This window comes from Monoraphidium neglectum (assembly GCF_000611645.1).
Source record: "Monoraphidium neglectum strain SAG 48.87 unplaced genomic scaffold scaffold01045, whole genome shotgun sequence".
Classification (NCBI taxonomy): domain Eukaryota; kingdom Viridiplantae; phylum Chlorophyta; class Chlorophyceae; order Sphaeropleales; family Selenastraceae; genus Monoraphidium; species Monoraphidium neglectum.
In genome coordinates this window covers 1-12,341 of record NW_014012583.1, presented here as the reverse complement: position 1 = coordinate 12,341, position 12,341 = coordinate 1, and the positions used below count along the sequence as shown (strand labels likewise).

The 12,341-nt window shown below is 66.7% G+C and overlaps 4 protein-coding genes across 4 annotated transcripts in view; 2 read left to right on the top strand and 2 right to left on the bottom strand.

Annotated features, from left to right (window-relative positions):
* The window catches only part of MNEG_6447 (ESCRT-II complex subunit VPS36), a gene marked incomplete at both ends in the record, with an annotated part of 4,147 nt that extends 2,998 nt beyond the window's left edge, over positions 1 to 1,149 (bottom strand). Inside the window, 4 exons of the mRNA XM_014045081.1 lie at positions 36 to 87; positions 402 to 581; positions 784 to 846; positions 1,066 to 1,149. Coding sequence (XP_013900535.1) covers positions 36 to 87; positions 402 to 581; positions 784 to 846; positions 1,066 to 1,149 — 379 coding nt within the window. The remainder of the gene's footprint in view (positions 1 to 35; positions 88 to 401; positions 582 to 783; positions 847 to 1,065) is intronic.
* Positions 1,150 to 2,389: 1,240 nt separating this feature from the next.
* Positions 2,390 to 4,472, top strand: MNEG_6446 (hypothetical protein; the record flags this gene model as incomplete). Its single annotated transcript, XM_014045080.1, has 3 exons — positions 2,390 to 2,441; positions 2,678 to 2,921; positions 3,191 to 4,472. 3 exons carry the CDS (start codon positions 2,390 to 2,392, stop codon positions 4,470 to 4,472), a joined length of 1,578 nt encoding a protein of 525 aa, XP_013900534.1.
* Positions 4,473 to 8,141: 3,669 nt separating this feature from the next.
* MNEG_6445 (hypothetical protein) lies at positions 8,142 to 10,520 on the top strand (the record flags this gene model as incomplete). The annotated part of the gene is made up of 1 exon (XM_014045079.1): positions 8,142 to 10,520. The coding sequence occupies one exon, from the start codon at positions 8,142 to 8,144 to the stop codon at positions 10,518 to 10,520; it is 2,379 nt and encodes a 792-aa protein (XP_013900533.1).
* A 1,471-nt stretch (positions 10,521 to 11,991) lies between these two features.
* On the bottom strand, positions 11,992 to 12,219 carry MNEG_6444 (hypothetical protein; the record flags this gene model as incomplete). The annotated part of the gene is made up of 1 exon (XM_014045078.1): positions 11,992 to 12,219. The coding sequence occupies one exon, from the start codon at positions 12,217 to 12,219 to the stop codon at positions 11,992 to 11,994; it is 228 nt and encodes a 75-aa protein (XP_013900532.1).
* Between the last annotated feature and the right edge of the window lie 122 nt (positions 12,220 to 12,341).

Below are 12,341 nucleotides of genomic sequence, written 5' to 3'. Positions count from 1 at the left end.
CTCCTCCCCCCCTTCGAGGGGCCCCCTCCCCTCACCGGCGCAGGGCCTTCGCTCTGCATTGACGTAGACCTGCAGCTCAACACGCACCTGCCCAGGGGGGGGGGGGGTGAGATGGGCAAAGCGAATGAGGACAGACGGGCAAGGGGCAGACAAGGGGCCGGCCACCAGGCAGCTGGCAGCACCTGCAAAGGTGGAGAGACGCTCATGCACGCGCGGCGCGTCGGCCCATGGCGCCGTGAGAACAGCCTAAAGCGGCGTCCAAACACCGTTTTAAGGGTCCGCATGCCGCATGCGCCTAATTTGCCAACATTGAAGGCTGCCCTGTGCAGCGGCCTGCTAAGCTCGCCGACACCTGTCCTCCACACTATCCAGCACACCCCCTCCCCACCACCATGTCCCACTGTCTCGAGGCCCCACCAGCCCCCGCGTGCCTTTGGGTTCATGATGTTGAGGCCGTAGTGGGTGCGCTTGGCTGCGCTGTGCAGCGCCGCCACGGGCAGCGCGCAGGAGCGGCCGGGGCGCGGCGCCGCCGCTGCGTCGATCCAGATCAGCCGGTGGCTTGTCACGATGGCGTAGCCGTCCTGGGCCGTTTGGGGCGGTTGAGGGGGCAACCCGTCAGGGATAGGGGGCCTTAGTGACACAAGATATTGGGAGGTGCTTGACAAGGGGGGAGGGAGCGGGTACCACCCCCAGGGGTTGCGGGCAGGGCTGCATCGGGCTATGCCTTGTCAGGGGGTGACATCGGTCGCCCGCAGCGCCGGTGCAGCACGACCTCAGCCGCACCTGGTAGCGCGGCGCCGGCTCCGCGCCGTCTGCACGGCCGCTGCCTTCAAATTCCACATCCACCTGCCAGGGCGGCCATCGCAGCAGCACAGGTCGGCAAGTCGCAGGCCAGAGCAGGCAGTTGGCGCAGCGGCCGCAGGCCTCTTGCGCAGAGCGTTCCGCCGCATCCCCGCTGCTCGCCATTCACGAGAGTCCGTTGCTGTCAGGTGTGCAGAGAGTGCCCGCCTCTGCCACCTCCTGCCACCTGCTGCAACCCCGGCGCCAACGTGCACTGCTGCGCACCTTGTCCAGCAACGCACGCTCTATCTCGCCCTGCGCCAGCCGCGGCCGCCCGCTGGCTGTCAGCTCCGCCTTGGGAATGATCATCACGCTTCTGCTATCGCTGCCGCATGCAACCCTTGCGTTCCGTCACGACGTGTGTGTGCCGCGCCCTGGCACGATTTGCAGTGCAGGAGCCACTGTTGGCGGCGCTTCGGGCGACTTCTTGCCCGCTGCCAAAGCCCCAGACACGCGACTCTACAGCATGTGCGACGCACACTGAAGGTTGTAGTCTCGCTGCCTACAACTAGATGCTGCTGGTGGGGATCCTGCGCACTTCGTTCGATGATGATCTGGCAAGCTCTAATGCATAGGCGATTGCGTCGGATGAGAGGGCCTTATGGGGAAGAGCGGGTCTCGGATGGTCGTCAAGCGGTAAAATGTCATGGCAGACATCAGACGGTCAGTCATTGTTGGTCACTGCAATTGTCATGTGGTGATTGGCTTTGCAACCTGCAACCCAATGGCACCCAGTTGAGCGTAACGCTCGCGGTCATCATGATGATGCTGGCGGCCGCTTCTGCTCATCTTGTTGCACATGTGCCCCGCTGCCATGGTTAAATACGGTCATTACTGGTCTCATCAGCGACGGCAAGCACCATGATCACCTATCATCACACCAACAAGCTATTGCCATACCTTCGCCATTTCATCACCAACTTTCTAGTAGGAGGTCGATCATACACTCTCGATGGGCCGGGACATGCTCGGCGGCACAGCGAGGTCGGCCAACACCATGACACTGATGCGGCAAGGGCGGGTTGTGTGTGAGACGCGGTCATCTATCATAAACTTTGAAAGACGCCTACAATTCTGTCTTCAGAGACCTTTGAGCGCTGTGGCCACAGAAATCGTGGCCACAATCAGCCCCCACAAGTCCCAAGCAGGCATGGACAGAGCAATGGCCAAAAACTTTTCAATTTCCTTTTTGGCTGGGAGGGACGGTTTGCAGCCAGGCTTTCCTCCTCGACATATTGCTTCTTTGATAGAATACACGGCCTCTCAGCGTGCGCACATACGCCTTTTTCTGAGCAGAGTCCTTTCCTGGCCCGTCCGGGCCTCAACCCGTGCATACCCTGTGTACTTACTTTATCACATTAGGGTGGTAACTTAATCAGACAGGATGGCGCCCGCACTCACGCCAGGCCGTGCAGGGCTGGCAGCGGGCAGAACAAGCCAGAGACCGAGCCTCAAACGCCGCACCTACGCGTGCCCGCTTTGGCACTCAGCAGCCGCAACTACCTCTCTAGCGTCTTCTAAGCGCGGCAGCACTGCCGCGACCCTCGCGATGTCGATGCCGGCGCTCTCCGCCTCGCTGGCGTCGTCTGATGTCGCGCCTGGTGAGCGCCTGCCTGGCTGGCTGTGTGCATGCAACGCTCCATGACAGGAGCTTGCGCGGGTAGCATGGCTACAGCAGGTATAGCTGCAGTGAGGCGGCCTCGGCTCGGCAAGCCGTCTCGGTCGTGCTGTTGCTGAGGTGGCGCTGACGCCCCTGGTTGCTGGCCCTCGCGGTTGTGCAACGCTCTGGTGACACCCCCGCTTGCTCCGGCGCGCCCCCCCCCTTCCGCGACCCCAGCCCTCACAAGGGTGCTTGTCTCAGAGCAACCGCCGCCGCGGCCGGCGCCGCCAGCGACGACGTCACCAGGCAGCCCAACTACGGTGGAGGTCACCTTCTGCGTGCAGTATTGCGCTGCCGCCGCAGCCGCTGTCCACGTCTGCGGCGACGACGTCGCCCTGGGTGCCTGGCTGCCCGGAGGCGCGCTGCGTATGCAGTGGAGCCAAGGGGACGTCTGGTCCGCCACCGTCGAGCTGCCTGCAGGGTGAGCCGGCCGCTGCTTGCGCACGCTGTGCGCCGGGCCACCCTTTGCAGCCAGGGCGCCTGCGCGCCTGTGGCTCCAGCACAGCATTCCTCCCAACCCTGCCATGTCATGTCGTCTACCCTCTGGTGCATGCCTATCACCGTCGCCCCTTTCGCCAGTGCCTTACAGCCATGATCCTGCTTGCCACCACCCCCCCTCACAAACAGACACACACTCGCGCCACAACCCGTTACCCAACAACCCCCCACCCACCATCGCGCGACCACCAGCTCCACCCTGGAGTACAAGTACGTGGTGCTGGACCCCTGCGGCCGCCCCCTGCGCTGGCAGGAGGGCCCCAACCTCGCCCTCACCCTGCCCGCCGCGCCCACCCGCTGCGCTGTTGAGACCGTGGACTCGTGGTGCCAGCGCCTGCAGCTGCGGCGCAGCCACGAGGCCGGCGCGCGGCAGCCGCCGCGGCTGGGCGTGTGGGAGCTGTGCGGCGGCGGCGACGGCGTCGGCGTCAACGCGGTCGGCGCGGCCAGCAACAACGTGGTCGCGTTCCAGCGCGCACGCGACGGCCGCACGCTGGCGAGCAGCATGGGCGTCCCGCTCGAGCAGCAGCAGCAGCAGCAGCAGCAGCAGCAGCAGCAGCAGCCGTCCTCCTACGGCGGCCGCCCCAGCGCCGTGCCCCCGCCGCTGCCAGTGTTGCAGCACGAGCTCGAGGCCGCGCTGCAGGCCGCCCTCAGCGCCCGCGATCTCGCGCCCCCCGGCCGCGGCCGCGGCCTCTCCGCGCCCGGCCGGGCCGCCGCCGCCGAGGCGCTCGGCGCGGCGGTCGAGGGGCTGCGGCACCTGCAGTCGCGTGTGCTGCATGAGGGGGGTGGCGGCTCGCCGCCCGCGGGGGATGTCGCGCGCCTCAAGGTGGCCTTCTCGCCCTCCGCCCCCGCGGTCTGCGACGACGACGCCGAGCTTGGGCTCCTCGCCGCCGCGGACGACGCCGCTGCTGCCGCAGCCGCGCTGGCCGCGCTCGACGCGCCCGTCCTGGGCGTGGGCGCGCGCCGCGCTCACAGCGGCGCCGCGCCGCCGCCTCTTCCGGCGGCTGCGCCTGCCACCGGCTACGACGCTTCCTATGAGCAGGGTTGCGCTGCCGCCGCCGCGGCCGCAGCCGCCGAGTCTGACGCGGAGGGCGTGGGCCCGCTGGTGGCAGCGCTGCTGAGTGACGACTGTGCGCTGTGCTGCGAGTACCTGCATGACGCGATCTGCAGCGGCAGCAGCGGCGAGTGGGCGGGGGCGGAGGGGCCTGACGCAGACCTCGTCGCGTGGGCTGTGGCGGACCAGGAGCGGCAGCAGCAGCTGCAGCAGCAGCAGCAGCAGCAGAAGGAGCGGCAGCTAAAGTCGGCCGCGGCGCTGGCCGACATGAAGGCGCGCGTGGTGTCTGCGCTGCACACTGCTCTCGAGCGCTCCGACGCGCTCAGCGTGCGCCACAGCGACCCGGCGCACCCAGCGTTACTGCGCGCGGACCGACGCGTCGCGGCCGCCAAGTGGGCTGCCACTGCTCAGGACCCACAGTAGCCGCCTCAAGCGGCAGCAGGGGGCGACACGCCCTTCTGCTCCTTGAGGCCTCTGCTTCAGACGCTCAGAGCGCTCAGCTGCACTCTCTGGTCATCGCTGGTCAACGGCCACCAACTTGAGCTGCTGTTTGGGGCGGCGCGTTGAGAGGGGGGTGGCGGCGACACTGCGCCCCGTTCCCTTCTCCGCCGGTCGCCTTGCCGTGCGTACCGACCACTCGGCTCCTGCAGGGCCGCTCCACACCTCCTATCTCCACCACCCCCTAGCGCGCGCCTCCCTGCGTTCGCACAACCTTTGGGCAAGTGTGCCACCCCCGAGCGAACGCAAGCTGCCTCAATCATAGCGCAAGCCGCTCGCACGCCCGCCGCCGCGGCAGCCGGTCGGCGTTTGATCACGCCAGGCGCCGCGGCGGGGGCGACCGCGCGGTTGCGAGGCACGAGGGCAGAGCACAGCACCCAGCGAGGGGTGCTGTTCAGAGACGCGCAATGCATACCGCCTTGGCAGCGCCGCCAGAGACGGGGCACGGCCGGCAGCCGCTCCCGCGGCTTCCGGCCACGGGCGCCCGGGCCGCCAAGCGGCAGAGGTTTCGTTCCGGGCGCTGGCGGCGCCCGCGCGCCCTGGCGCAGCGCCGCGGCGGCCCCGCGAGGGGAGCGGATTCCGAGGGGCTCCCCCCGCAGTCGGGCGGCGGCCGGGGCGGGAGCGTGGGGCCCGGGCATTTTGCTAGCACCGCCGCCCCGCGCTGCCGCGCCGCGCCCGCGCCAGCCCTTATGTATACCAACCGACCACACTGCCAACACTGATTAGTGCCCATAGCCTCTGAATCTGGCCATTCAGTCTCGTCCTTCAAAGGCTGCTCGTGTGCTTTTTGCCGCAAATCGCCATGGCTATTTGCCACCCCATCAGGCGCCATGGATATCCTTTGCCCCGCACAGGCCAGCCTTTGCTCATCTTGCCGGCTGTCTGGCGCGGGGCCTTGCGCCCTGCGCCAGCGGCCGTGGCTTTTTCCGGGCGATTTTACCTGGGGTTGCTTGGTTGGGCGGGTGCGCGGGCCGCCGCCAGGCTGCCCGAGCCCAGCGCCCGCAGCCCAAGCTCCTGGAAGCACCCGGTAGCTGTTGCCGCATATGCGGAGGGGGCCTGGCCGGGCGGCCGCATGCGGCGGCGCCCGCTTCCCTCAGGTTGCGCTCGCTTTTTCGACACCTTGCGAGCTTGGGTCGTCCCTGCGCCGCGCCGCTCCTGCGCCGTAGTGACGCCCGGCCTTTTTCCAGGCGCTGGGTTTGCCCCGTCACTTGTGCTTGATCTGCCTGACCTGATAGTCCTCGGCCAGTGGCTGCAGCAATTTTGGCCCAGCCCCCCTTTTTGGCTGCGCCCACGTCTTGCAGTAGCGCACCATCTTGCTGGCGCTTGCAGTCAATCGACCGCACTGCAATTCTGGATTTTGAACGCCCCACCCCTTGGGGCTGCTTCACGCAAGAAACAAAGCGTGGCGGGCGCGTGAAGCCAAGGTGACAAGGCGCCCAGACGTTGCGGCTGCGAGCGCGCGCTATTACGCGTAGCTTAAAGCGCACCACCGACTCCGCCAACCAGCAAGCCGTTGGTTGCCCCCTTTCAGGCGGAATTTGGCGACATGCGCGCAGCAGGGGACCACCCACGCACCTGCGAATCAGCAGGGGTCCCCTGCGTTTTCATGGCGCGGCAACCCATTACGAATGCTATTCTGCCCCCACAAACTGCCTGGCCCCATTCGACAGAACATGTCCCTTGCTGCACACGCCGCTTGGCAGCAAGTTTCAACCGACTGAGCGGTTTTTGGCTGCCGCTGACAGCGGTTTTTTGTGGGCGCATAGGGGCCTCTCTTGTCTGGGTTGCGTTGAGGTTGAGGAGGGAAGCGCGAGACACAGTCACTGACGCATGTGGCTGCGGATCACCCGCCTGTGGTGGGTTGTACGTGTTGGCAAGGCACAGCTGTGGCAGATAAAAACACATGCCGGCCCACGCCCTTTCAAGGATTTGCCATATCAAAACATGGTGTGCAGCATTGGATAGGTGCCAAGTTCACCGGCGCCTAGCTGCTGCGTGTTTGGTAAGGGCAAGGTCGTGTTTCCATTTTCGTTTGGAGAGCGTTTGCGTATGCGCGCATGCAGGGGCGGGGCGCGCCTGTTGGCTTGGATTGGCTGGGCATTCCATCACAATTTGTTGGGTGAACAACGAAATGTCGCCTGGGTTTACGTAAAGGCTGCATTTCGCGCCTCTTACACACAACCCATCTTTGGCTGGGTGGCGGGTATTTTTTCTCCGCACTGCGCTTCTGGCAGCGGCGTGCGTCGAGCTCTCGCCATGCAGTAACAGCGCGGAATACAATGTCACTGGGTAATAAACCAGCCTGGACGTTGATAATGGCCCTTTTGCTGCAGCAGCAAGTTCCGTGTAGCAGCTGCTCAGGTCAGTTCAGCCGGCACTCAGGCTCCCACCACACAGGCATGCATCGGCCAAGGCAGCACACGTGATGCTGGCAAGGTGACGACTTGGTTCGGGAACGCTGGGTGGCAGTGTTGTGTTAGACGGCAGCCTGGCCACACCATGGGCGTGCGTGCCTCTGATCGCACTCGTATCGAGAAGGGCGTCATAGTAGCTGTGCCATGTATCGAGCCTGGCCATGGCTGCTTGCGAGTCTGCTTGCAGCCCTTGCAGGCATAAACCTGCAGCCAGCTTACGCACTGCACCGCAAGCCCGGATGCATGGCAAACCAGTTCAGAGACCTGGGCTTGCACATTGGGTGCATTTATACATTGCAGGTCAAAAGCCTCAATCAATGCGCTTACAACACCTTTTCCGGCAGTGCAGGGGTGTGGGGCAGCCCAGGCCCGTTTGAGAGGCACACACGCATGTGGGCATGAGTGGTGCCTCATACTTTGTAATATGTTAGTAACATGTGGTGGCACATTCAGGGTACTGGGATGGAGCTTGAGTACTCAATGTGGTAGGGTTCCCAGCTTCCCACCCACCCGCGCACCTGCGCCCGCACTGGCCTACTGGTACTCATCACAGCACCCCATTGCGCACCCCGCCGTTGTCGACTTGGCAAGCCTTCCCTCAACCCATAACAGCACACTCATCAAGAGCGTTCGATAATGCTTCTGCCCGACTATTGACACGACATGCATAGAAGAAAAACAGCGTGGCGATGCAGCGATTTGTTCACAAACGGTGGACAGCAGAAGCACGCAACCGAAGGTTTTGATATATGATCAAAACAGAATCTCTTGGTCCAAGTGATAGCAGGCTCCTTGGACTGGACCGCACAAGCATTGCCCATTGCGCACACTTGCGAGGGCCTCGGACGACAGTGAGCGAAGCAGGTGTGAAAAGGTTGAGGATAAAACGATCTAGAAAGCTGCTGGAGGCCCACTTGTGGCACCTCACCAGGCCCGAGCAGCTTGTTGCCAGCTGTGAAGGACGCCCGACTCAACTGCGATTTGGACGGGCGCTGCAAGCGTTTTCAACGTGATAGAAGCGATCGATGGCGCTCAGACGTGGTTCGGTTGTGCCACCTCCTGCTTCCCGCCACGATGTGCAGTGACGGCCGTTGACTTGGCCCGACGCCCCTGCCGCGGTCACCCCCCCACCGCCGCACCTGCAGGCACAGCACGAACGGCTGGCTGGGTGCACAACGGCATGCGGCGCGTGCTCCTGGCGGCGCTGGTGCTGGCGGCCGGGCTCGGCGCAGTGACCGCGGCCGACCCCGCCTCAGCGACCCGCGCCGCCATCGGCGGCGACAGCGACGACAGCAGATCATGGAGTGCGACGGCAGCAGCGACCGACGGCGACGACGGCGGCGCCGGCACCGCGCCGCTCCCGCGCCCCACCAGCCTGCCGCCCCGCGAGGCCGCCCGCGCGGCCGCGGCGGCGGCCAAGGCGCGCGTCGGCAGCGTACGCGCGGCCGCGTGGCCCGCGCCCCACTACGACGGCTACTCGCTGGCGTCCAGCCGCGACACGTTCGAGATCTGCAAGGTCCAGAGCGGCCTGAAGCGCGAGATCTCCCTCGAGGAGCTGCTCCCAATCTACGGCCTGCCGCGGGAGCTGCTGCAGACCCGCCGCGTGTCCATCGCGACGCTCTCGCGCGTCCTCGCGTCTGCCGCGCCCTCCGCGCGCCTCGTCATCGCCCCGCTGCTCGCCGGCGAGGCCGAGCTCGCGCCAGTGCTGCACCCCGACGGGCGGCTGCCGCGGCTGGTGCACTTCACGGTGCGCGATAAGGACGCGCTGCTGCCGCACCAGGCGCTGGCGGTCGCGTCCTGGGCGGTGCTCAACCCCGGCTACGCCATCCTGCTGTACGACGACGCCGACATCGCGGCCTTCATGGCGGCCTACCACCCCCGCCACGTGGCGCTGTTCAAACGCCTGGGCTCCCAGGTGGAGCGCACCGACCTGTGGCGCTACCTCGTGCTGTGCACCTTTGGTGGCGTCTACGCCGACAGCGACGTCGTCGCGGGGCGGCCGGTGTCGGGCTGGGCGCAGGACGCGGGGCTGCTGACGGGCGTGGAGAACGTGTTCGAGGACCTGGCCGCCGCGCGGCGCCGCGACTACACCGGCGTGATGCAGGTCGTGCAGTGGACGATCGCGGCGCGGCCGGGCCACCCGGCCGTCTGCCGCATGGGCGACTACGTGCAGCGGCGCGTGGACGCAGAGGCGGCGGGCGCGGCGGGCGGGGGCGACCAAGACCGCGACCACGCCATCCTGGAGCGCACCGGCCCCGGCATCTGGTCGCGCTCGGTGCACGACTACATCCGCGAGCACGGCGTTGCGCCAGAGGCGGTCGTCGGCGGCGCGCGCGTCGGGGACCTGCGGCTGCTGCCCCAGAGCAGCTTTGGCTGCGCGTCCAGCACGGTCAACCTGGCGGACCCGCTGGCCTACGTGTACCACATGTTCAAGGGCAGCTGGCGGCTGCACGAGCCCGGGAAGCTCTGGCAGTTTGTGACACACCTCTACGCGCACCTGTTTGACGGAGACGGCCAGCACGCGGGCACGGCTGCGGGCGCAGGCGCGGGCGAGACCGCCGTGGCGGCGTCGCCGGCAGTCGGGCCGGCGCGCGCGGCTGCGCTCGCGGCGAGCGGCGGCGCCCTTGTGAAGCGATTGGGTGGTGCGGCGGTCCGGCTGCAGGAGCAGATGAAGGAGCAGCGGCCTTCGCAGTTGGCGGTGGCGATGGGTGTGGAACCGGTGAGTGGGCGCGTGGCCCCGGCGGGTGGCGGCAGCAGCAGGGGCAACAGCGGAGGCGGCGGCGCTGGTGGTGACGTCAGCCCTGCAGGTGCGGCAGCACAGCTGTCGCAGCAGCATCGACAAGAGCATAACATCCAGCAGCAGCGGCAGCAGCAGCAGCAGCAGCAGCAGCAGCAGCTGCAGCGACAGCAGAAGCAGCAGCAACTGCAGCCGGCTGGTGCGGCCCAGCAGCCCAACCGCCTGAAAGAGCGGCAGCTGAGGGAGCAGCGGACGCATGGCGCCGCGGCGATGCAGATGCAGGCAATGGACGCGCGGCGCAGTGAGCAGGAAGACAGACTGCTGCACAGCCGCCACAGCTTACACCTGCTGCCCCTGGCGTCTGCGCTAGCGCTGGCAGCCCTGGTCTGCGGCGCCCTGCTGCACCGCAGCGGCGGCAGTAGCAGCAACAGCAGCGGCAGCGGCGGCAGTAGTAGCAGGTGCGCCACAAGCGTCGGCGCCTCCACGGCCGCGCCTCGTGCGGCCAGCGGCGCCGGCTTTGGCGGTGGGGCGAGCTGCCCCGTGACGCCGCGGCACTCTGCTGGTGGCGGCTCCCTGGCCAGCATCTGGGGCAGCACCAGGCACAAGCGCAGCGTGAGCTTTGGCAGTGGGGCCGCCGCCGTGCCGCTGCTGCCGCTCAGCCTGCAGCAGCCGCCGCTGCCCAAGGGGGCGGCTGAGCGCCTGCCTGGTGCGGCCGGCACCGCCACGGCTCGCCACCACCGTGACGGGTCCTTCTCTGGCGGCTGCCTCAAGCGCGGTGGCAGCAGCTTGCAGTGCCTGCAGGGCGGCGCGGGCATGCAGTAGCTGCAGGCTTGGGCCCGGCCGCCAGGGCGCCACCGCAACCTTGTGAGCCCGTCGCCTTGCATGTTTGTCAGGCGCTCGCTGTTTCACAACACTGCACTGCCGCTGCTGATGCGCCGTGCCTGCAGCACGGCAGAAAACAGCCCCTTGCAGCCTGCCCGTACTCCCACGGCCGCCCCGCGGCCGTGGTGACATTTATTCACTCAAGGTTCTGAACTCTGGAAGTTTGCGTCTCTCGTTTGCGCCGCCCGATTCGCGTCTGTACGCAAACGCGCGCTTGAGATTGCGTCCTGCCACGCTGTTTCGCGTACCGTTGACACCAATAATCGTCTTGAGCCAGTCGCGCCACGCCATCTATCCGCAGAAGCTGCTCGCATCGCTCACACAATGCAGCGCACGCCTTGAGCCTCATGGTCGGTGCGCACTTGCGCCTGCGGGCCCCTGGTGAGCCCCTGGCGGGGGCCCCGCAAGCGTCGCAGGCTGTGCGCCGCTGCACCGCGCCTGCCAGCAGCACTGGCCGGGTGAGACGCCCGGCGGTGCGGTCTGTCCAGTGGATGTCTACGGGCGCCTGAGCCTGCGCGGCCCCACCTGCCCCTGTCACGCCTGGGCGCAGCCTGCTCCCCAGCGGCTCTGTGCTGCACAGACAGTCATTGGCAGCCGTGGGTCCTGTATCACCACAGCACCTTCCCAGACAGATTTGCCAGCACTTTGACGTTGTTAGCGCGGCGGTTTGATGGGCGCACACGCAATAACTTGCTGACCTTTCTTTGGTTCTGTCATTTGTCGCCCCAGTGCTGCCCCTCTCTGTGCCACTGCTGCTTCGTGGTGCGCAGCTAGCCAGGGAGGCTGCTTTGCTTTTCCGCGCAGACACGAGAGGACCCCGCTGTTTCACTGGCGCCGTGGCGGCTGCCAAATCACACGGCCGCACTTCCTCTTCCTGACTTGACCCCGACTTGATTAGCCTTTGCTAGCCACCACCTCTGTTGCCCTTGCCGACTCGCCAGGGCAGACTGTCTCCAGGGCAGAATGTCCCCCGCTTCACGCGCCGCGCGTGCTCGCAGCTGCGGCCGCCACAACCAGCATAGCGTACGCATCCTGACCAGCGGACCCCTGCGAAGGCCCCTGCCTCCCCCACCGCGATGGTGGTGTCGATCCTAGCAAAGCAGGCACCTCTGCCCGCCACCACACACCCCAGCACCAGTGGTATCAGCACGGCGCGTGTTTGCGCCTCAAAGGATTGGGTTGAGCGGTTTGCATGAGTAAATGACGACCCTCAGCTCACAGCCGCTGCGAGGCCCGAGCGCACGCGCGCGCAGGCCGCAACGCAGCAAGGAAGACACGCATGTTGCCTCCGCAGGGTGGGCGAAGGGTTTATTCGTGATCTACATGATGCACAAACTGCCACCAGCCGAACACCATCAGCACCGGCGCGGCCTGCGTGCCAGACACACCAACAGCAAAAACAGCGCCCGACTCACACGCGCAGGCCACACGACCCCGCGGCCGTCCACGGCCGCAGCCGCAGCAGCTGCGTGTGCAGCCTCCCCCCGCCGGGCAGCCTGTGGCTGTCGGGCTCCACCTCGCTGCCCGCGACCTGCAGCGCCTCCAGGCAGTCCGCCACAAAGGCGGTCGTCTCGGCGCTGCTGGAGACCACCACCGTGACGCGCGGCAGCAGCGTGAGCAGCTTGCGCGACAGCTCCATTAGGCCGGCGCCGCACTCCACTGCGAGCGCCGCGTCGCAGTTTGCGAGCAGCAGCACGAGCGGCTTGGGGGTGGTGGCCCCCAGGAGCTTCAGGTGGCCCGTCAACTGAGGGTGGGGGGTGA